General features: G+C 42.1%; 1 protein-coding gene across 3 annotated transcripts in view; it reads right to left on the bottom strand.

The window, feature by feature from the left end:
* The window catches only part of LOC142161510 (sperm flagellar protein 1-like), an 86,928-nt gene that overhangs the window by 25,675 nt on the left and 35,829 nt on the right, over positions 1 to 25,424 (bottom strand). For 2 of the 3 annotated variants that reach the window (XM_075217190.1, XM_075217191.1), the window contains exon 5: positions 22,280 to 22,364. In XM_075217190.1, the coding sequence (XP_075073291.1) occupies positions 22,280 to 22,364 (85 nt within the window). Of the gene's footprint in view, positions 1 to 9,801; positions 9,881 to 22,279; positions 22,365 to 25,424 lie in introns of all 3 variants that reach the window. The other variant, XM_075217192.1, reaches the window with a different exon arrangement.

Here is a 25,424-nt window from a genome sequence, read left to right as displayed (position 1 = left end):
ACTATTGCGGGCATAATGTGAATTGGGGGACACTATTGCGGCCATAATATGAATTGGGGGCACTGCTGTGTGGCCTAACATGAATTAGGGTCACTACTGTGTGGCATAACATTGGGGACACTACTGTGTGGCATAACATTGTTTGGGTGCACTACTGTGTGGCATAACATTGTTTGGGGGCATTACTGTGTGGCATATGCATTGGGGGCATTACTGTGCGACATAATATGAATTGTGGCATAAATTGAACTGGGGCACTACTGTGTGGCATAATATGAACATTTATTCCATTATTATTACATATATATATATATATATATATATATATATATATATATATATATATATATATATATATATCTATCTCATCTATCTAAATGCACTACTGGAACACCTGGGCTTGACTAGATTTTAGCCAACCCCTAAAAGTAGAACATGTATTTTTTCTGTTTAGCCTTCCTAGAGGAAATGCATTATGTCTGATGTATATATCTGATACAATGAGCCTTTGCTTAGAAAGTCTGCTGTGTATTGTGATATGGGGAAATGACTTGTTAGAAGTTTATACCTTTCTTTGGGGAATGTGTCTTCTGCAACTGTTGGAACAAAAGGTCTAATGCTAATCAGGCCTTTTTATGTGTGAGGTTTCACTTGGAGACAGGAAGGTTTACTTTAAAACGTGCTGCTACATTTCCTGCGACTAAAACAAAGATGCAGGACATCACAGCGTTTCTAGAATTTCACAGATAAGTGTAAATATTGTTAGCTTTGCGATGCATGTAAATCTATGTTTTGGTAAACGGGGTTACATCCTAATTCTAAAAATAGCCTGTGTCCAAAACTGTATAAAATGCACTGACTTATACACTGAAATGTATCATTCTGATGTTCCGTCTGACCTGACCACTGATACCTCTAATCAGTGGAACTGTCCTTGTCAGGACACTTGAGCAATAAACATCACTTGCTTCATAGACCTGCATAAAAATATCATCCATGCTGAAAATCCTGTGACCTACAGATTAGATCCAAACTCTAATCCGTTCTCCGGCTGATTCTGAGGTTGGACCCAGCTCTGCAGTACCACCACTCTGCCTGCTATCCATGCAGCCCTGGTCAGCGTGATAGGCCACAGCAACCCTGATCCATAGTAAGAGGTCAGGAGTACCAGCCCAGGTACACCAGCATTGAGGTACGCTAGCAGGTTCAGTTATCCAGAAGGAACGTGGTTCTGAGTTCCATAAAAAGAGCTCAGTGGTGGCAGCAGGCCCCTCCCACTGCGGCAGGAGGGGCGTATTCAGAATAAGGAAAGGGGACAGTGGCAAAGTAAGCCCAGCCGGTTCCCAGCAACGACGGACAGGGTGGCATCCTGTCACAGCTCCGTTAAGTGAATGGAGAGTGAGAGGGAATTCATTAGGCCCATTTCAGGTCTTCTGACCTGCCAGTCAGATAGCAGGCTAATTATTATTTGCACCTGCAAGATGTAGTTTACTAAGTCAGTCTCTCTCATTACCTGGGGAAAGAGGCTGGAATCCTCCATGGGGAGAGAAAACTGACATTTGTTCATAAGTGAACCAAACTGGACATCTGGCAGTAAATGTATCAAGGTCTGATATTTTCCGCGATTTCAAATTGCAGCAAATCGCGGGTGATAACCCGGGATTTTAGTCCCCAATTCGTCAAATGTATTAAGCTGCGAAAGAGGAGAGCTCCATTGTTCCATTGCTTATTGTCATTGCTGAAATAGAAATAATAGGGCTGAGAGGCTTAGGGGTAAATGTATCAAGGTGCGATTTTGCAAATCCAGCGATTTTATCGTCAGAGTTGAAACTCGCAGATGTACGAAGCTGAGATTTCATGCAAAATCGCCAGTGTTGTGCTTCAGTCAAAATCGCTATTTCCAAAATCGCCAGTGATCAAACTCCCGACTTTTTGCCACTGCAGCTATACAAGTCTCAAATGTATGAAGCTGCGAGTAAGCAAACTCAGGAGAGTTTGCTTGAAAACATGCCAGATACAACACGCTGCTTGATAGCAGCGTGTTGTAGAAACACATCACTGTTACACTGCCCTGGCAGTGTTAAAACTGTAAAGAAGAGAGGAAAGTGTAAAAAAAAAAAAAAGTGTGGGGTCCCCCCTCTATTCCAGCTTAACCCTAGTGCTGCCTGACTACTGCTGGTCCCGTGAAAATCAGGGAAAAATTTTGCGTGGGGTCCCCCCATTCTTTACTTTACCAGCACTAGGCAAACCAGCCAGGGTTGGCGGCACTATAGCAGGGGGACACGCAGCAGGGGTCCCCCTGCCATAATGACTAACCATTAGTCATACACACTTCAAATGATTCTTATAAATGTAGACATTGGCCGTGTAAAATGACGTCACTTTGATGGGCGACTGTATTAATGTTGCTGTTAAGGTGTTCATTTAAGGAGGCGCAGCTCTACAATGTGCTTAAATGAACACCTTAACAGCAACAGTTGCCCATCAAAGTGACGTCATTCTACTCGGCTGGCATCTTCATTCATCGGAATCCTTTGAAATATGCATTCTAAGCAGTCGGTGTCAAGAGTGTGTCGGGGAACACACTATCAGTGTGATTATGTCGGGGTATGCAGTGTCGGCTTTCTCAGCATCGTATTCAGGTACCCAACCCGTGATCCTTGCCTCTGAACTATCCTTTGTTCCCCACATCGGCTTTATATCTAAAAAACATTCCAGAATACGCACATATCTTACAAAGACACTGCAAATACTCTAACTCATGCACTCATCATATCCTGCATTGACTATTGCAATTCCCCCCTTACTCGTCTTTCCTTAAACAGGTTCTCACCACTACAATCTATTTTGCATGCAGTGGCTAGACTGATTTTCCTTGCAAATCATACTTCCTTTGCTGATCCACTCTGTCAGTCTCTACATTGGTTGCCTGTTTTTAACTGAATCCAATATAAAATACTTTTACTAACATACAAGGCCATCAACAAAACTACACCAACATACATCTCCTCAGTTGTCTCAATATCTCCCAACTTGACACCTCTGTTCTGCACAAGACCTGCGTCTCTCATACACTCTCATTACATCCTCCCATTCCCAGTTACAGTACTTTTTTTGAGCTGCACCCATTTTATGGAATTCCCTCCCTCACACAATAAGAGTTGCCTCTGGTCTACAAAACCCACCTCTTCAGGCAAGCTTATAATATTCCTCAACCACTATCTTAACCTCACTAGGCTACCCTATTACACCCTTTACACATTTCACACAAGAAAACAACCCTGTGACCCCCTGACCAACATTGCTGTGCGGCTGGTTCCTATAGCATACTAATTACTATACCTTTGCAATCTGTCTGGACTGAAATGCAATAGGTAGATGTATTGACTCCCATTGTCCCATAGATTGTAAGCTTGCAAGCAGGGCCTTTTCACCTCTTTATCTGTTTTACCCAGTATTGTTAATTACTGGTCTGTCCCCAATTATAAAGCGCTATGGAATTTGATGGCGCTGTATAAATAAATGATGATGATGATGATGTCCCTGTTTATATTCCTTGGCGGGTTTTCTCCAAGATAAACAAATATCTTTCTTCTCTCATATGAAGGTACAAAAGGACACGTATACGTTGGATACCTGTTTGGATACCCTTTATTGCTCCAGGGATTCTGGTGGCCTGGCGTTCCCCAATATAAAATTTTATTACCGAGCAGCTCAATTGACATACTTGAAGGAATGGGTTGGACATGACCGGGGTGGCACCCTTTTGCGGATTCTTACAAGTTGCTGATATAAGTCCTTCTGGGCCTCAGGGTCTCTAGGGGTATCGCTCCCATTCTTAGACATGCAATTCCCAAGGGAGTGGGGTCCGCCGAAAAAGACGAGCGCCCCCCCCCCCCCCCTAGAGACCCCCAGCCCAGTGCTGATAGCACTAGGGCTCTTCCTACTACCCCTGGGCTGTGGGTAGTAGGGTAATACGACGATAAAGAGTTAAAATAACAAACGGACGCCATTTTCTTTTGTGGAACTACAAGTCCCAGCCTGCCAGGTTGCCCAAAAAAGTGTGGCCCTGCTGCTGCTTGTATAACTACAAGCACCAGCATACTCACGGCAGCCAGGGCATGTTGGCACTTGGAGAACCACAAGTGCCAACATGCCCTGACATCCCTGGCTGACTGGGACCTGTAGTTCCACAAAAGAAAATGTTAAAAAAACCACAACACCCTGGTAATTACCACATACATTTAATAAAAATAAAAAACCCACAATAAACACAGTAACCACCCTCATTTACACCACATATATTTATTAAAAATAATAACACCCCAAATACTCACCAAAGATGTCTTCTTTCTGTACAAAATTCTCCTTGCTTGCCCCAGTCCCACAGTATTTATACCTTCCAAATGTCCATGCTTGAAAAAAAATCCAAGTTTTTGTAAATGTTTAGGCTTGTCCCAGTCCTACATTATTGGTACCATCCAAAAGTTTTTGCTTGTAAAATCTCTTCTTGGCTTCGCCCAGAAGGGGCCCCTTGTTGCTAGAAGTCTTCTTTTCTTAGGCCAGGAGGGCCCCATATTTGTACATCCCCGACACTTTAATCTTGCTTGAAGAAAAATAAAAAAAGCTGGAGCCGCCGCAAACACCTCCTACCTAGTAGGAGGTCCGGCGTTCATTGCGCAAGGTCTATGTACTGTATTATGTGATTTTCCCACGCTATTGGGGAAATCAACTAATAGTGTAAATAGAGCTTACGCACGTAGCGTAGTTCATTGCGCATGTGCTACGCTTGATACATTTCTGATTTTTTTGACTAAAATGTGACTAAAATTTGCCGCGATTTTAACACGCTGTCAAAATCGAACCTTGATACATTTACCCCTTGGTCTTCTAAATCTGCAGTCACATTGTATTGTGTTATATAGGCAAAACACAAAGAGGAAAGCTCCATTGCTAATTGTCATTGCTGAAATACAAATAATAGGGCTGGCAGGCTTGGTTTTCTAAATCTGCAGTCACATTGTACTGTGTTATATAGGTAAAGCACAAAGAGGAGAGCTCCATTGCTAATTGTCATTGCTGAAATACAAATAATAGGGCTAGCAGGCTTGGTTTTCTAAATCTGCAGTCACATTGTACTGTGTTATATAGGTAAAACAAAAAGAGGAGAGCTCCAATGCTCCATTGCTAATTGTCACTGTTGAAATAGAAATAATAGGACTGGCAGTGTTGTTCTTAATCTGCAGTCACATTGTACCGTGTTATCAAAATGGATTCACATCAGTACACAGAAGACCAGGAGCACCAAGCAGCTGCTGGCACCAGTCATGATGATAGTAATCCCTCTACGTCATCTGCTAAAGCCTATGTTAAAGTGCATAGTGTTTTTAAGTCAGGGAAACAAAAATGTAAAAAAAACCCTTATACATTGGTCAAGAAAAACAGAACTGTAATCCAGGCAAAGTTATCTACAGAAAAAAATAAAATTGCCAAAATGTAAGCAGTGGCAAGGAAAGAATGAAGCCTTCGCCTGTCTCTATGGGTGCTAGTTCTGCAACTGTCACTGAGGCATCTTCTTGTAAGGTCAGTCATGATCAAGTATGACTCCAAAAGTGATGTCCAAATACTTTACGTGTAAAAGCCGAGCTGCAAGAAAATACTAAAGCATTAGAGAAAAATGTATGTTCAGATTCAGAAATGACACAAATCTGAGGAGAGTCTATCCACAAGTGCTATGTGTAATCCTGACCATTCTGATAGTGTACCATAAAGAAGGCCCCTTTCAGCATTTCTGCAGATGTGTGCATGAACAGCCCAATTGTAGTCGGTGATACACAAATTGAGGATGCCACTTTGGATTTGCAACAGGATGAGGGGGATATTTGTGTAGCTGACGAGGGCGCTAATAAGGATGTTGATGAGGATGATGTTGTTTGTGTAAGTAGTGGAAGCAGTTCTTGCACGTTTAAAGAAGGCCATTGTCATGCCTGGGCATAAGACCAAAAAATCCACCTCTTAGGTGTGGAATTATTTTTACACAAATCCTACACTATCCTGGATTCCTCAGAAGAATTCTTGAGCAATAGTCCCACTGCTGTTGCTGCTGGTGCTGCTACTGGGGGTGAATCTTCATCCCAGAAGCAGACCAAGAAGAAGACTACTAGTAGTTTACAACAATTGACTGTTAAACAATCCTTTGCAAGAGGAAGCAAGTATGAAAGCTGTCACTCAGTCGCAAAGCAGATCACAGACGCCACTATTAATGCCGTTTGGTTTTAGACAATTACTTGAGGTCTTGTGTTCCTGTTACCAAATTCCATCACAACACCATTTTACTAGAAAAGCTATTCATCACCTCTACCAGAAGGTTCGTAAAACTTTAATTATTGGGCTACAAAATACCATTCTACCTACTGTACACTTAACCACAGATATGTGGACAAATATAAGCGGAACTGGGCAAACTAATAATTATATGACTGTGACAGCCCACTGGGTTGGTGATTCGCCTTCACCAGCAGGAAAAGCAGCAGCATGTACCCAAGTATGTTACATTTTTCAGAGACAGGCTACTCTGTGTATCACTGGCTTCACTAAGAGGCATACACTTGAAAATACACTTGACAATCTATATATCCTCAGTATATATCATTTCTTATAACGCCACCAATATTGTGAGAGCATTACAGCTGGGTGAATTCCATCACATTCCCTGTTTCTCACACAATGAACTTGGTGGTGCAGAGCTTTTTAAAAACTGACAGGGACGTGCAGAAGATCCTGTCTGTGTCCCATAAAATATCTGGACAATTCCGGCATTCTGCAACAGCATGTAGGAGATTACAACAGCTTCAAGAGCAATTTAATTTGCCCTGCCACCAACTGAAGCAAGAGGTGGTGGCAAGGTGGAATTCCACCCTGTATATGCTTCTGCGGATGGAGGAACAGCGAAAAGCCATCCACGCTTACTCCATAGGCCATGACATTGGGAAAGGAGGGGGGATGTATTTTAGTCAAGCGCAGTGGAGAATACTTTCCGTGTTGTGCAAGGTGCTGAAACCATTCAAAGTAGTCACCTCTGAAGTGAGTTCAGACACTGCTAGCTTGAGTCAAGTGATTCTCTTAATTAGACGTTTGGAAAAGCAGAAACTGAAGGAGGAGATTAAACAAAGCAATTACGCTAAGTATGTCAGACTTGTAGTTCAAGTACTTTATTCGCTTCGCCAGGATCCAAGATTTATCAAAATCTTGAAATCGGATCACTACATTTTGGCGACTGTGCTTGATCCTCGGTTTACGAGCTTTGACTTCTCTTTGTTTCCAACTGACCCAGATCTGAAGGGATGCAAGGAGCTCCTGGTGAGCAAGATGACAGCTCAAGTGTTACGTGACAGGACGGCATCTCCTCCTTCAGTTTCTCACTCAACTGTTGCTAGGAAAGAACTTGGCTTTCCCAAGACACCCAAGGATGATGCAGATGACTCAGAACAACATTTTGACATCTGGTCTGGGCTAAACGAATTGACCAAAAAACGTGATACCTCTGCCGCAATTCTACCTGATCCTACTATCAACATCCAAAGGATGGTGGAGGATTATTTTCACGACAGCATAGAAATAGACACATCAGACAGTCCCTTTACATACTGGGAGGAAAAAAAGGGAATTTGGAGACCCATGTACCAACTCACTCTGCACTGCCTAAGCTGCCCACCCTACAGTGTGTACTCGGAAAGAGTTTTCAGCACAGCCGGGAACCTTGTCAGCGATCGGCATTGGGAGGCTACTTCCTCAAAATGTGGAAAAGATGATGTTCATAAAAATGAACTTCAAGTTCCACGAGGAAGGCCTTTCCCACCAATTACATCAAAATAATGAGACTTCTGTAATGGTGGATTCCAGCGGTGATGAATTAATAATGTGTGAGGATGATGTACAAACTGAGGGTGAGGATGAGGCTGAGGATGATGACAACAACATCTTGTCATAGTAGAGTTCATTAACAGCACTGTTACCTTAGGTGCCTAAAGCTCATTGTTAGCTTGTTTTGTGGGGGCCCAAACAAAGCAAGCACATCAGCCTCAAATGTGGCACTCCTTGTCGCTGAAGTGCTTGGCTTGTTAAAGTGTGCATGTCCTTTTTAAAAGCCAACATAAGGGTGGGTGGGAGGGCCCAAGGACAATTCCATCTTGCACCACTTTTCCTGTCAGCTACCGCTGTGTGCCAATGTTACCTACATGTGCTATATACTGTTGTGTGCTTAGCAAAAATCTTACAACACCCATTGATGATGCAGATTACTCAGCAGAACATTTTGACATCTGGGGGTAAATGTATCATACTCTGGTTTCTTCATTTTGCCGGAAATCGGCGAGTTGACAGCTAAAATTTAAAGCGGCGCTGCCTTGTAAAGGGAAACTTGATTTTACAAGACAGCGCCGCTTTAAATTTTAGCTGTCAACTCGCCGATTTCCGGCGACTTAAAGAAACCGGAGTATGATACATTTACCCCCTGGTCTTGTCTACTGTAAGAGAATTGACCAGAATTAGTGACATTTCTGCTGTAACTCCACCTGATCCTACTATCAACATCCAAAGAATGGTGGAGGATTATTTTTAATTTTTTGAACGGTATAAAGACAACAGTTTTATTAACAAAGAACAATGTTGCTTACAGAAGTAATGTAAGCATGGATGTCTAAATAGCCGTGCATATGTATTACCTTCCACTTTGCTGCTGTTTCATCAGTATTGCACAAAGTGTTTGTAATCTGCACTTTACGTCAAAGGTACCTAACTATATTATAATCTTTTGTGAATTGGGGCTGATTCGAAGCTCAGTGATGAACTTGCTTTTTGCTATGAATTACAATGGCTCTTTTCAGTGCATTGTCTGGCACCCTGGATTGGTCTGGGTCTGATAAAAGCCTGCATTCTGGAGGGGGGTCAGCGCCATGTATTAACTGTAGACTTACCACAGTTATCTAAGGAACAGATGGAGCGATCAAATGAACCATAACTGATTTCAGGATCCAAGGAGAATTCCATCTTGCACCACTTTTCTTTACTTACATTGCTGTGTGGAAATGTTTCCTAGATGTGCTAGGAACTGCCATGTGTTTGAGTCATTGCTCTGTCACTTAGCATCCAGCCTGGCCATTGCAGTCGTTGTTTGAAAGTGTATGAAAATAATATTGTGACATGTGAGATGGTCCAAATTACTTGAAATTAGTGTTATTGAGGCTGAACCAAAACACAAAGTTAAACCAGATCCAAAACCAAAACCAGAACAGGGGGGTCAGTGAACATCTCTAACAATAACACAAAATACAACAACATTTTGTGTGCGCAAGGTGGAACAGACATACACATAGCCCTATAAAAAAGCATATATGATACAGCAAACAAACTGTGTTCCACTGAATGTGTTCCTCAAAGTTAAAGACAATGTGCTCTCTTTGACATTTTGCCAAGCAAACTTGCTTTACATGTATAACAAATGGACGGTCCACCCAGCTTCCACTGACAATTGTGCCAATTTTTACTGCTACAGACGGTACTACAAGAGTTTTTATATATGCTACAGGTGTATATATATATATATATATATATATATATATATATATATATATACACAAACACACACACACACTTGTAATACATACAAACTATTTTTTAAGTATGCGAGTAGTTGGATTTAACCTATTTCTTTCCTACTGCCCAAAGGTCAAATTTGCATTAAAGGCTTAAGAGTTTCAGATGGAAAGGCAAAATCTTCTTTTTATCTTAAACATGTGTTACCTGTGAACAGAAGGAGGATGCTCCAAAGACTCAATATCTATAATGATTTGCAGGCTTTCTGCCGCCTGGCTTCATACTCCTAGATCAGACACAGGAAACGGAGGTCAGGAGTAACACAATTACTTCACTTATTCAGCATAGTTTCCCATTGACACAGGGTCTTCCATAGAATAACATTTTACATTTTTCTCTATTGCCCCAAATTATAGTAACTGTCAGCCCATACACCTGAGAATAGCAGAATAACACCACTTCTTTCTGACACATCACCCTTCCAAAAGGAATTGTTAAAAATCATATCATTCAAAAGCATTGCTGAGATTTTCTTGCTACTATCTTGTTACATCAAAAATATATGGAAAAGTTAATCAACATGATGCAGCACTCCCATGAAATGCAATTATTATTATACTGTATGTTTAATTAATCCTACGTTTGCGGGCACATACAATAGGCACCTTTTTCTGATTGAAAACTATTATTGCACATTGTGAATTATAGTTTAATGTAGGTGAAGTGAGGCAGAATTCTCCCCTAGACTGTGATGTCAAATTAGTGGTTGGTGCTCTACTCACACGTTTCTTATGTATTTACTGTATATAGCCTATATTGCCAGAACTAAGGAGAACATTGCCATTGTCCAGACTCCCTTAGATAAGACAAGTTCTGATGGCACTTTAAAGTGTTTTCCACCCTATTTACAGTGGACATCAATGGATTAATATTTATGGCTTTACAGAAGTCTAAACGCAGATAAATAAAGTAGTATCCAGACCTGTCCTTGATGCAGTTCACTTTAGATAAAACATATCCTTATTTTTTTTCCTCAAGAATGCTACATTCTCTAATGACGTCTGGTTAGCTTCACCATTACTAGAATAATGTTGGCATTATGCAGTTGCAAATATGTGGAACCCTTTACTGTATATATTTTAGCTGAAGTGTAGAAGATTAGGTGTTGCATTGACAGGCAAGATAGAAATTAAACTGATGTGTCACGGTTCTTACGAGGAGACTCAGTAGATGCAGCGAAACCAAGAGGTTCGAACAGTTTGGCACTACTCCAGCAGGGCGCGGAGTCTAACGAGGAGACGGTGTTCACCAGGAACCGCCGCAAAGCGGTATGGGCTTAGCTGCGTCTACCTCGCAGGTCGCAGTCCCTACTAGAGCACTGTACGGAAGTCCCTGGGAAGGCTACAGGAAATAGTACCGTAGGAAGAGCGGTCAATGCTGTAAGTAATGGCAGTGTAGATGCCGGAGATCGGTGCCAACTCTGCAGGCCACTATGTGGCAGATGAGGCAGAATACAGGAGGGTGAGCGTCAGCTCTGCAGACCACTATGTGGTGTAAAGTTCAGGAGAGTGAGCGTCGGCTCTGCAGACAAACGTAGAGTAGATTTCTGGGGATGAGCGTCAGCTCTGCAGGCCACTGTGTGGCAGATGAAGTGGATACAGGAGGGTGAGCATCAGCTCTGCAGACCACTATGTAGTGTAGCGTTCAGATGAGTGAGCATCAGCTCTGCAGACAAACGTAGAGTTGATTTCCGGGGATGAGCATCAGCTCTGCGGACCACTATGTGGTGAAGAGTACAGAAGAGTAAGCGTCAGCTCTGCAATCCAGAATAGAAGGAAAATGCTGTAAATCAACAGGAAGCCACTACTATCACCAGGAGGTGACTCAAAGAAGAGGCACTGAAGATAAGGAGGAGGTGCCTTTTAAACTTTGCCGCCAAGGAGAAGGGCCAATGAGCAGGAGGCAGAAGAATCAATGCAGCCGCCGGGTCTGCGCACGTGCAGATCCGGATCCAAGATGGTAGCGCCCAGCGGGAAGCGGAGCGCCGAGGAGAGGTAAGTCTGCCAGATGCGCTGCCCAAACACCCTGCGCGTGATATGATGTATTATTATATTGCACCATATTAGAAAACAGCTCATATCTGTACTTGTTCATTGATGGTGGAAAAACACAGTAGTCATCATAAAGTAGGACTTAGAGTAGCTTTATTCATGTCCGCAAGTTTTCTAGACAGTGCTTGCTTATTCCTACCAGTAACTCCTAAACATAAAGATCTTAACCCTTATTTAAAGAAATGTAGATATCCTGTCATATTAGCTATGGGCTAGTACTTCATTCTCTTTATTTGCATGTGTGTGTTTATTTCTAAAGGCAGATGTTTTGTAAATTAAATGCTGCAGCTATAAGAAGAAATAATACTAATATAATTTCCAATTTGTGTCAAAGCATATCAGAACTGGGCAGTGGCGCACACAGGGGAGGTTTCTGGTTCTCCAGAAACACCTCCCCTCCGTGAACCAACATACTGTACAGCAGCCGCGGCGCTGTCAAAGAAGCGTCTGCGGCAGTGCTGTATTGTAGTATAATACAGCACTGCCGCGGATGCTGCTTCACAGCGCCGCGGCTGCTGTAAAATTCAGACTCGCCGAAATGGAGCCCTCCCTCTCACAATATTTTTTTCTTTTTCCGGGGGGGGCGGAAACCCCCCCTTCAAAATCCTGCGTTCGCCCCTGCTGGGGATATTGTATCTACATTGTCAGTGTGGAGGTAGGTTTGCTTTCTATGCACAGCAGACTTCCTGTCTTTAAGTCTATTGAAGATCACACTCAGTGCAACTCTTATAGTCTCAAACGTCACAGAAAATACCTGTAATCAGTTACATAGTAATTATAAATGCAATGCCAAATTTCTCAAGTGAACGTACATTTACATATACATTTGGCCCCAGCTTCAGATGGGCCATGACTCTTTAAAACATATCAAGTCTCCGGGTCAAATTCCTGCCACCCAGAGTTGCTGTTGCTGTGGTAGCTGTTAGAAATGAAGTACGGTGCAGTGCAACAGCAACCCATATGGGCCTTCCCTCCACTGACTTTACTAAAGCAGCGGCTCTACCAGTGAGTGATCATAACTATTAAATGGCTCCAGGCACTCTGACTGGAGTGCTGGGAGCTCCAAGTATTCTGATAGACGGATGACAGGCACAATTCAATAATTAAGAGTGCAGAGTGCATTATATGTGGCGATGACTGCTTTCCCAAACTTTCCATAGAGTCAACCATGACGAGGCAATGACTGGAAAAGGTAGTGGTTAATTCCTGCCCCCTACAGAGATCTGGGGTCTGTATTGTATAGCCACATAAGGGGTTCTGCATATTCACCAAAGGTTTGGGTGTTAGCCACCAATTTTGTGTCTGCCAAGCACAGACACATGAGATATAGGGTTCTGCATTGCACAGACACATGAGATTTTGGGGTCTGCACTGCACAGACACATGAGATATAGGGTTCTGCACTGCACAGACACATGAAATTTGGGGGTCTGCACTGTACAGATACATGAGATTTGGGGGTATGCATTGCACAGACTCATGAGATTTGGGGGTATACATTGCACAGACACTTGATATTTGGGGATCTGCATTGCACAGATACATGAAATTTAGGAGTCTGCATTGGGGGACTACGTGGCACAGTAATATGAGATTTAGGATCTGCATTTTAAAGCCACCAGTGTTTCAGGGGTCTTTGCTGTATAACTTGCTGTGACAGGATGGAAGATGGACCGCCTATGCCATCCTGTCTGTTGTTGCTGGGAACCGGCTGGGCTTACTTTGCCACCGTCCCCTTTTGTTATTCCGAATACACCCCTCCTGCCACATTAGGAGGAGCCTGCTGCCACCACTGGGCACTCAGAACCACATTCCTTCTGGGTGACTGTCACTGCTAGTTTACACCTGTGCTGTACACTTGGGCTGGTACCACTGACCTCTTACAATGGATCAGGGTTGCTGTGGATGGATCCCCCCTGGCCTATCACACTGGCCAAAGCTGCTGGGTAGCAGGCAGAGAGGTGGTACCGGAAAAGCTGGGTCCAAACCTCAGAAACATTTGGGAACGGATCAGATTTTGGGTCTAATCTGTAGGTCACAAGATTTTCAGCATGGAAGATATTTTCAAGCAGGTCTTAAAGCAAATGATTTTGATTTGCAGTCACACTGCTTGTAGGTACTAAGGTCAGATTAAATCAGAAGAACAACTTTTAATACAAAACAGTGCTGTTTTTATAGCCCCCTCGAGGTCTGAGCTATTTTTAGAATCAGGATGTAAGCTGTTTAACAAAATATGGATTTACCTGCATTGCAAACCTAACAATATATACACTTATCTGTGATATCCTAAAAACCTTGCTGTGATTTCCTGCATCTTATTTCAGAGGCAGGAAATCTACTAGCAAGTCAAAGAGTCTAATTAACATAAATCCTTTCTTCAGACAGTTGCAGAATACACATTCTCCAAAGAAAAGTACAAACCCCAAACAAGTCATTTCTTTACACGAAGATATACAAAAGGCTTTCTAAACAAAGGCTTATTGTATCAGGTATATATATACATATATATATATATATATATATATATATATATATATATATATATATATATATATATATCAGAAATAAGGCATTTCCTCTAGAAAGGTTACAACAGAAAAAAAAAATTATCCACCTGGTCTCAGAAACTAAAGATTTCCCTTACCAAGATATATACAATATCAAAAATAAGTGCATGTGCAATTATATAAATAAGCGCCTTGCGCTATTTCCTTTAAATAAATTTATACCATAAGTTATTTATAAGTGATCCAGTCACACTTGCTGATTATTCTGTTGTCAGGTTGACAACCCACGGAATGCTCAAAAAACACCTACCGGTATTTGCACCACTGAACTAGGAGGTGCGGCGTCTAACGTACCCCTGGTTTTCACCAGTGACCCCTGCAAGCAGGTATGGGCTTGGCTGCAAGGGGTACGCAGGTCGCGGTCCACCTAGACAGTTACCAGCAGGGTGTAGAATGGTCAAGACGGTCCGGGTCAAGCCAGTGGAGACAGGCGGTACAATTGGGAGATCCAGAAACGAAGTCAACAGGCCGAGGTCAGGGATCACAGGAATCTAGAGAGTAGCGAGCAAGCCAGGGTCAAACCAATACGCAGGGACTAGGAGAGTGGTCATGAAAGCCAGGTCAAACCAATAGGATAAGAAGTGGGTGAGCTGGAGAAAACAGGAAAACAAAAGGAGGAGACCTGATACTCTGGCACCCTCATGGTTCCAGAGTGTGGTTTATATAGAGGCAGGTAGCAGCTGATAGGAGGAAGCTGCAGGGAGGAAGAAGCAGAGAGGAGGAAGACGTAGTGTCCCGTTGCCCTAGCAACGGGACAAGGCGAGTATGCACCCGACACCAGGAAGCTGCCTAGCAACATGACGCTCCCGGCCGGAAACGGCAGACGCCCATCCCTGCTCCGTGGGAGAACAGCGGGGATGGCGCCCGACACCTGTGCTCGACTTAGCTTTTTTAGTTTATATGTATATGATATATATATATATATATATATATATATATATATAATGTTACATACTGGTCATGCATACTGGTGTTACCAGTATGTATGATGATTCATTACCAACCAGCAACCTTTTGTCACTGGCAAATCTCACTGATGCCGCTTGGCCACTAGCTCCCTGTGTTGTATATGTGTCTCTAGAATGCATAGAGTATTGTATATTAATGAATAGGGTGTTCCTTATATTGTTCCACCTGTGTGGGGAAGGATGCCACAAAGAATGGGGGGATGCTGTGTAGTCCATAATTATTCCTACTGGATATTTATATAAACTCACAGTTTATGCAAATATAATTTAGTGTTGTTAATATGTTCCCTCTGTGGCATAATATGATTTGGGGGCACTATTGTGGCATAATATGATTTGGGGCACTGCTGTATGGTATAATATGATTTTGGGGCACTACTGTGTGGCATAATATGATTTGGGGCACTACTGTATGGTATAACATGATTTGGGGGCACTACTGTGGCATAATATCAACTAAGGGTGGTATTGTGGTATAATATAATTTGGGGGCACTATTGTATGAACTGGGGCACTATTGTGGCATAATATGATTTGGGGGCTATTAATTGAACGTGGGGCTGTTTGGCAAAAAAATAATGTGCATTTATTAAATGTGAATAGGAATTATTTAATGGCAGTGATGGTTGCGGGAAATAGGTATATTTCTTAAACGTAAATGCTATTTAATTTATTGCTGGGGTTGTTTGGAGGGAGGTAAATGGGTTTATTTATTAAACGTGAATACTAGTATTTTAATGTTGCGGCTGGAGGGAGGCCTAATTATTAAACATGAGTTGTATTGATTAAACACCAGGGCTGGTTGGAGTTTTCTAAATTACATGTACCCATTTTTTTTTCCAAATAGGGCCTCCAGCATTCGAGGATCCAGACAAGCAGCAACTGAAGACACCAGCAGCCACAGGTGGTTAAAGTGACAAGAACAGGTAGGAGAGAGCAGGACTGTCTGCCAACTGTCTTGAATCTGGTGGGGAAATCCCGAATTTTGGTGACTGTCTCGTTTAGTAAGATTTGGTCCGTGCTCCACAAGCGATAATTCAGCTCTGGTTAGCAGGAGGGAGCGGATAGCTGCTCCCAGTCCCTGGAAAGGACACAGCCTGCAGAGCAAGCCAAGGAGCTCTAAGTCTTACAAGATTTGGCAATCTCGTGAGACTAAGAACTTCCCTGCTCACTCTACAGAAAGTTCCCACCCTGATGGATGTCAGCAGCACCAAAAGCATAGATAAGTACAGTGAGCTGGGGGTGTCATAATGTGCCTGGGGGGATGGTGTGATGTGGCTGGAATGGCGTGATAAATGTAATGTTTTATTATAATGTATGTATCAATGCCTCATGTTGGCCACACTCACAACACAATGTGTTTCGGCACCAGCACACGGTTTCTTTCCTACTAGACCTGAGGTGGGCCTGTGTACTTTAAATGCCAGGGCTGATATTTAGTCCCAGTCCGGCCCTGAGCCAAACCATCCTTAGTACTGGTAGTTTAGGCTGGTATTAGTAAAACCAGGGGCAGAAAAGTATGTGATCCCACCAGAAATAGTCCTACCCTTGGTGATGGTTTAGAGAGTAAAATTTCTATTTTTGCAGATGACACTAAACTCTGTAAGGTAATAAAATCAGAGCAAGATGTAGCTTCTCTACAGAGGGACTTAAATAAACTGGAGGATTGGGCGGCCAAATGGAATATGAGGTTTAACACAGATAAATGTAAGGTTATGCATTCAGGCATCAAAAACAAGAACGCAATCTATAAATTAAATGGAAATAATTTAGGAGAAGCTATAATGGAAAAGGATTTGGGAGTGCTCGTAGACAGTAGACTTTGCAATAGTGCTCAATGTCAAGCAGCAGCTGCAAGGGCAAACATAGTATTGGCATGCATAAAAAGGGGCATAGATGCAAGGGAAGACAGTCTAATTTTGCCACTGTATAAACCATTGGTAAGACCTCATCTTGAATTTGCAGTACAGTTCTGGGCACCACTCTATAAAAAAGATAATTTGGAACTAGAAAGGGTTCAGAGAAGGGTGACAAAATTGATAAAGGGTATGGAGTCATTAAGGTATGAGGAAAGGTTAGCCAGTTTAGGCATGTTTACTTTAGAAAAGAGGCGTCTAAGGGGAGATATGATTACTATGTACAAATACATTAGGGGTCAATACAGAGAACTTTCATGGGAACTTTTTCCCCAAGGACCATACACAGGACACGTGGTCACCCCCTAAGGTTAGAGGAGAGGAAATTTCACAACCAGCAGAGGAAGGGGTTCTTTACAGTAAGGGCATTCAAGATATGGAATTCATTGCCAGGGAAGTTTGTGATGGCAGATTCAATAGATATGTTTAAGAAAGGGTTAGACAAATTTTTAGCGGAAAAGTGTATCCAGGGATACGACCGTTAATTAAAATGAAGGATAGTAGTGGATATAGGGTAAAAATAGGACTGAAATATTGCTTACTCTGGATCAATTTCAAATATAAGTGCAGGATCGCAGGAGATCCAAAATAGGTTGAACTTGATGAACTGGTGTCTTTTTTCAACCTCATCAACTGTGTTACTATGTTACCCCTTAGGATTAACCAGACCTGTGCTGATATCGCTATATGTGTATTATATCGCTATATGTGTATTATATACATATCTATCTATCTATCTATTCATTCATCAGCTATTTATATAGCGCCACTAATTTTGCAGTGTTGTACAGAGAACTCACTTATATCAGTCCCTGCCCCATTGCAGCTTACAGTGTAAATTCCCTAACATACACAGACAGAGAGACTAGGGTCAATTTGAGAGCAGCCAATTAACCTACTAGTATGTTTTTTGGGAGTGTGGGAGGAAACCGGAGCACCCGGAGGAAACCCACGCAAATATGGGGGGGAAACTCCAAACAAATAAGGCTAAGGTTGGGAATTGAACTCATTATTCTCTATCTCTCAGACCTTCTCCGCCTTTTGTTTCTCTCTCATATTGAGGAGAAGAGAGTAATTCGGCGGTTCCCAAAGTGTGCGCCGCGGCTCCCAGGGGTGCCGCGGCGCTGTCACAGGGGTGCCACGAGCCAGCCAGAAAAAATAGAAACAACAACAAAAAAAACTTACCAATCCGCGCGGCGCCGGGACCCTGCATCCTCCTCTCTCACGCAGCTCGACATTCATTGACAAGCTGCGTGAGAGAGGAGGATGCAGGGTCCCGGCGCCGCGCGGATTGGTAAGTTTTTTTTTTGTTTCTATTTTTTCTGGCTGGCTCGCGGCAGAGTGAGAGGGAGTGTGACAGGTGGCAGGCTAGAGGAGGGGAACAGTGTGACAGGTGGCAGGCTAGAGGAGGGGAACAGCGTGACAGGTGGCAGGCTAGAGGAGGGGAACAGCGTGACAGGTGGCAGGCTAGAGGAGGGGAACAGCGTGACAGGTGGCAGGCTAGAGGAGGGGAACAGCGTGACAGGTGGCAGGCTAGAGGAGGGGAACAGCGTAACAGGTGGCAGGCTAGAGGAGGGGAACAGCATGACAGATGGCAGGCTAGAGGAGGGGAACAGCGTGACAGGTGGCAGGCTAGATGAGGGGAACAGCGTGACAGGTGGCAGGCTAGAGGAGGGGAACAGCGTGACAGGTGGCAGGCTAGAGGAGGGGAACAGCGTGACAGGTGGCAGGCTAGAGGAGGGGAACAGCGTGACAGGTGGCAGGCTAGAGGAGGGGAACAGTGTGACAGGTGGCAGGCTAGAGGAGGGGAACAGCGTGACAGGTGGCAGGCTAGAGGAGGGGAACAGCGTGACAGGTGGCAGGCTAGAGGAGGGGAACAGCGTGACAGGTGGCAGGCTAGAGGAGGGGCACAGCGTGACAGGTGGCAGGCTAGAGGAGGGGAACAGCGTGACAGGTAGCAGGCTAGAGGAGGGGAACAGCGTGACAGGTGGCAGGCTAGAGGAGGGGAACAGCGTGACAGGTGGCAGGCTAGAGGAGGGGAACAGCGTGACAGGTGGCAGGCTAGAGGAGGGGAACAGCGTGACAGGAGGCAGGCTAGAGAAGGGGAACAGCGTGACAGGTGGCAGGCTAGAGGAGGGGAACAGTGTGACAGGTGGCAGGCTAGAGGAGGGGAACAGTGTGACAGGTGGCAGGCTAGAGGAGGGGAACAGTGTGACAGGTGGCAGGCTAGAGGAGGGGAACAGCGTGACAGAGGGCAAGAGGAGGGGAACAGTGTGACAGAGGGCAAGAGGAGGGGGACAGCGTGACAAGGGGCAAGAGGAGGGGGACAGCATGACAGGGCAGAGGAGGAGGACAGCGTGACAGAGGGCAGAATAGGGGGGCAGCGTGTCTGGACGCAGAGGGGCAAAGTGTCTGAATGCAGAGGGGGCAGCGTATCTGGACGCAGAGGGGGCAGCGTATCTGGACGCAGAGGGGGCAGCGTATCTGGACGCAGAGGGGGCATATTTGCATACAACTAAATAAGTATTTCTGTCCTGACCTAAATACTTATTACATTTTTTTGACCCAACTACTTCTAAAACAGGACTGCTCAGTAATTATTTTGGAGGGGTGCCTTAAAAAAATTATGGAGACTCTAAGGGTGCCGCGAACTGCAACAGTTTGGGAACCACTGGAGTAATTAATTACTACACCTGCAGCTGGAGAGTGGTGGCTATTTTCTTGTAGTCCACCTTCTGTAGGTAAATAAAATAAACAGAAAGTGGGACACGAGAAAATGACTGCCACTATCCAGCAGATGTAAATATAACTAATTCTTCTCCCCAGTGTTTCTGCTCAGTCTCTGCTCATCACTTCCTGTCAGCTCTTTAAAGAGATTATTAGAATCTCCTTTTTCATGGGACTGCTGCATTAAGTGCTATAAGACTGAACATTTTGTGAAGTAGTACTGATTTGACATGTACAAAAATAGTCTTAGATGGCGATATCAGAAAAAGGAAATCAGCCTTTTGTATGGGAGCACAAACATGAGCATACCTTGAGGTTTAATCTGCTTCATGTCAGTGTTGGATCTTGTTGATTAAGTGAGAAAATGTCAGAAATGCCTTTGGATTGAAATATATATTTTTAACCAATTCCTTTTGGAAAACATGCTGATGTGTCACAAAGAAGTGATAGTTATTCTGCTATGTGAATAAGATGGCTGTTCTCATGTGTACACACACTGACAGTTGCTGAGATTTGGGGCAATAGAGAAAAATTAAAAATGTTACTCTATGGAAAGACCCCGTGGCCGTGGGAAAATAAGCTAAAGAAAGCAAAGAAACCCTTGTAACTCCTGACCTCTGTTTCCTGTGTCTGATCTGTGAACATGGTGGAAGGTCTGCAAAGCATTATAGATATTGAGCCTTTGAAGCATTCACCTTCTGTTCACCAGGTTCACTTTAAGAAAACAGAAGATTTTTGGCTTTCCATCTGAAACTATTAACCCTTTAAAGCAAACTGCATCTTTGACCAGCAGGAAATAACAAGTTAAATACAATCACTCAGATGTAAAATAATATTTTTCATAATTTACTAGCTTGGTCGTGGTGCTAGTTCAATTGTGTTCTATATAGCATCATCCATATTTTGGCTTTTATCAGCTTAATTTATTCCAAGGTTTTAGAAGTTCCTGAAATTTCATTTAAATTCAAATATTAAATGGAATTCACAACATTTGCAGTAATCTTCTCATATGAAGGTTTTAATAATATCCCCCTGTAGTTTGTAGGGCAAGATCTACAGATACTGTACAAACTATATTTGATATCTATATATCTTTTTTTTTTTGTGGATGTATAAGTGAATATATACAGTGACTATAGAAAATCATCATAACCTTTGAAAATCTTTACCTTTTGTCACACTAAACCATAAAAATTTAAATAAATTAAATTAAAAAAAACTACATTTACCAAAATTTTTAACAATTAATATAATTTAAATACTAAAATACTTGGTTTGGATAAGTGATAATATCCTTAGAGTAAGCATTAAAAACTTGCTCAGGTACAACTAATGACCTTCCAGATCACACAACATGCTAATTGGCCACCACCGAAAATCAATTGTAGTGGTTTTGATTTATTCAGAATAAAACCAGGTATTACTTGAGGATTCCATGACTAGTAGTGAATGGTAAGGCAAAACATTCACCATGATTGGAAAGGTGCTTCCAAAAAGAAACCATTGTGGAAATGCACAAGTTAGGAGAAGTATACAAAAAGATTTCAAAGGCCTTTACTCTCCCCCTGGCTACCATTAAAAGCATTATTAAGAAGTGGAAAGTGTATGGCACCACCAAACATTGCCTAGATCGGGCCCTCCCTCCAAACTGAATGACAGAGCCAAGAGGATATTGATCGGGGTACCAAGAAGCCAATGACAACTTTGAAGGACATACAAGGCTTTATGGCTGAGAGGTCAGGATTGAAGAGAAGATGGATACTGCCAAGTACACCCAATTTTTTGAGGAAAACCTCCGATAGACAGTTGAAGATGGACAGGTTGTTCATCTACCAGCACGACAATGACACTAACCATGCCACCAAGAAAACAATACAGTGACTTAAGGATAGGAAGGTCAATGTCGTTCAATGGCCAAGTCAGAGCCCTGTGGATGGACTTAAAGAGAGCACTCCTTTACCACTCACCACAAAATGTGACAGAACTACTGCAAGGAACAATGGGCAAATATTAATCAAGGTGCGCAAAGCTGGCAGAGACAGATCCAAACAGACTGATGGCTGTAATTACAGCAAAAGATGGTTCTGCAAAGTATTAAATAAAGGGACTGATCACTTTTCCAACCCTGTTATTCTAGTTTTTCATTTTTTTATCAATTGTCAGAACTTTTGTCTTTATTTTTGTTAGTTGAATGTTGTAAGGAGAAATGTGTAAATGGTAAAAGTTTGCTTTATTTCAATTTGCATGGTGTAATGTGACAAAAGATAAAGATTTTGACAAGGTATGATGATTTTCTATAGACACTATATATATTTTTTATTTTATTTTTTTACACTAAAAAATGAGCAGTGTTTGAGGTTTTACCTTTTGGCAGCCAAAATGTAATTATATATTACCTTATTGTGCGATTCTGTGCCTGGTCTTTGGAGCCTGCATAAGGAAATGATTTTCCTTGTGGTGGTGATGTTTGAGCCATAGACCCTAGAACAAAACATACCCTATTAGGATAAAAGGGAAACATTAAATAAAAGTGCAAATAAACCCAAACATTGACATTCTCTTATATGAAATAAGATGGTAATATTCACCTGTTCAGTCACCCCAATTTTCCACTACAGCTTTGTTAAGAGTATTCCCTCCTTTATCTATCAACCAGAAAAAGACATACCACACAGCAATTATGATAAAAAAAAGTACCTATACAGAAGAAAGAGCTGAAATGGCAAATCATAGCATGTCAGTTACACTGTGACATATTGGCCATGTTTCAGAGAAATTTAAAAATTGTAGTGAGTGAGTCTGAAGGTGTGACCAACCAACTACCTGATAGGAACACAGAAAATCATCAGCCACAGAGCTTGGAGAGCACCAAAGACTGAGCTTAAAAATTTAAATCAAGTCAGCATTTACTCGACACTAACAGATAGAATCTTTAGGATGTCTGCAGTTATTCATCACTGAAGTCTCACTGCTCTCCCTGCTATTGTCCAACGGGTCCTATTAGATTGCCAGGGTGATGGACACTGTAAAGCTAAATGCAGGGGCACTAGAAAAAGATGATTGTCCCAGTGGACAACCCATGTGCAGCTTGTCACCCAGACCCACGCTTCTGAACTGCCACAGTGTGATGTAAAATAAAGTATTTTCAGCCTACGAAAAAGTAAACTAGCAGCATAAGTAGAACAGATACGTGCTCAAGTTATTTCATAAAATATTTTTATCTTATAAATGCACGGGCTTTGATAAATATGCTAATTTCCAATAGTAATTTTCTTGCTATTTAACAAATATTGAGTGCATACATTTGTAGCAGTTGTAGATCAAAGCATTGGGAGGCTAGTTGTACAACAAAAGCTATATAAGAAGTAGCAAAAATACAGTCTGCCCAAAGACATGTGGAGGAAGATTCTATAGTCTCATGAGACCAAAACTGAATTTTTCAGCCTTACTGCTAAGTGCAATGCTTGGGCCAACCTAACACTGCACATCACATTGAAAACACCATCCCTACATTGGACCATGGCGGAAGCTGCTTCATGTTATGGGACTGCTTCTCTATAGCAGGAACTGCAAAGCTCAAGGGGAAAATAGATGGAGCAAAGTACAGAGGAATGCTGGAGGAAAACCTGCTGCAGGCTGCAAGAGTGCTTGGAAGATTTATCAAAGCATACAACAAAAGCCACATTGGAGTGGCTTACCACCAAAAAGGTTAATATCCTGAAGTGACCCAGTCAAAGCCGACATCTCAATCATATTAAGCATCTCTGGCACCATTTAATATTACTGTCCACCAGTCATCACCATCCAACCTAGTGGAGCTTGAGCAAATTTGCAAAAATGCCACTGCTTAAATGTGCAAAACTGATAGACACTTGCCCAAATAGACTCAGAGCTATAATTGCTGCCAAATATGTTTCTACCAAGTATTAACTCTGGGGGAGGGGGGATAAATACTAATGCAATCACTTTTTTCAGGCTTTTCTTCATAATTAATTTGGACAAATGATTGGATTACATTTTTGGCACATTATCAAGTACTTTGTGTTGATTAGAGGGAATAAATTGTAAAAAAAAATCCATCATTGTTCTATGTGAAACAGTCCAAGGAGGGTGAATACCTTTTATAGACACTGTAGTGTTGAATCAATACATAATTTAAAAAAATCCCTATTAGGTAAGTAATATCTGGTGCTCAATTCCTCAAATGAGAGGAGAGAATTTTTACCAAGAGGACAGTATTATTACCAAATATATCTTTCAAAAGTTTAATGCATATAAGTGGGCGATATAAGCTCATGAGGAAGGCATAACAGGTTCATAATAGAGCAATTCTCATAGAGAATCCGCCTCCACTGCAACCTAGACTTACTTTGTCTTATAGTGTGTCCAATGATGAAGTTATTCAAAGTAATAAGCTATATACAGTATCATAGTTATGGCAATTTGGAATTGATAAACTGGCAAATCGGCAGAATCTCTATGTGCGGGCATAAGGAATGTGGGTTCAAATTTACTCAACATAAAGAGTGAGTTTAAGGTTTGGATTTGTCTGGAGAAGGTGTGGCGTATGGGCCGCAATAATATGTGCAATAGGTATAAAATTGTATTCATTTTAATTGCAGCTCCCTTCCTTAGCCATGAAATCACATAGTAATGCTATGTATCAAGTAAGGATTAGAGCTCAGAGGCTAGATGAACAAAGTTGAGCTCATATATATCCAGTCCTGCCAGGCATAAAGATAGGTGCTCTTTAGCTCGAATATCAGCGGGACATTAAAGCTGAGGACTTCCATCTTGGTAAAGTTTGCTTTATAAAAGGATAGTGAACTGTATTCTGTTACAAGTTTATGAGGTTTGATTAAGGAATTAGATAAGTCTGTTATTGTAATGATATGATCAGCAACGAGATGGTATGTGGGGTAGTTATTTAATCGAGGACCAAAAATGAGTGGAGAATATTTAATGGACTCAGCTAGGGGTTCTATTGTCAGTGTAAATATGAGGAGTGAAAGTAGATATCCATGGGTAATGCCTTTGGATATTGCGAAATTATGGTATGTGAACTCATCATTAGAAACTTTCATGTTGGGATTAGAGTTGAGGCCATAATTGATTTTAATATCTGATCTCCATATTTATGGAGGGTCCCTATTGAATAGCCAGTGTACTTGTAAACAAAGCTCTACTGTTGGCTGAGGTGGATCATTGCAACAAATCCAGAAATGTAAGAGGAACAAAAGTTGAGAGATTTTAGGTAGTTGACTGGCCCTTTATTTTTATTTCTTATGGTTCTGGAATGATATCATTGTTCATGTATTTGTAATACGAAAAAAGACAGGTTATGTGTCAATTAGCCACTAGTATATAATTAAATGAAGTGTATGCTCCAGAGCTGAGTCAGTACACGTCCAAACAAGAAAGTATCACACTCTGTCCCCCTTATTCAAACATTTCTGATTAATAATTTCAGCTAGAAACGACTCATGATTAATGACTGTCTCAATAAGCCAAAGTAACGGATATATATCTACTGAACTTTCC

The sequence above is a fragment of the Mixophyes fleayi genome, chromosome 6 (assembly GCF_038048845.1).
Source record: "Mixophyes fleayi isolate aMixFle1 chromosome 6, aMixFle1.hap1, whole genome shotgun sequence".
Lineage (NCBI taxonomy): Eukaryota > Metazoa > Chordata > Amphibia > Anura > Limnodynastidae > Mixophyes > Mixophyes fleayi.
Note: the sequence above shows the minus strand (reverse complement) of the source record. Positions and strands in the feature narration are given on the sequence as shown.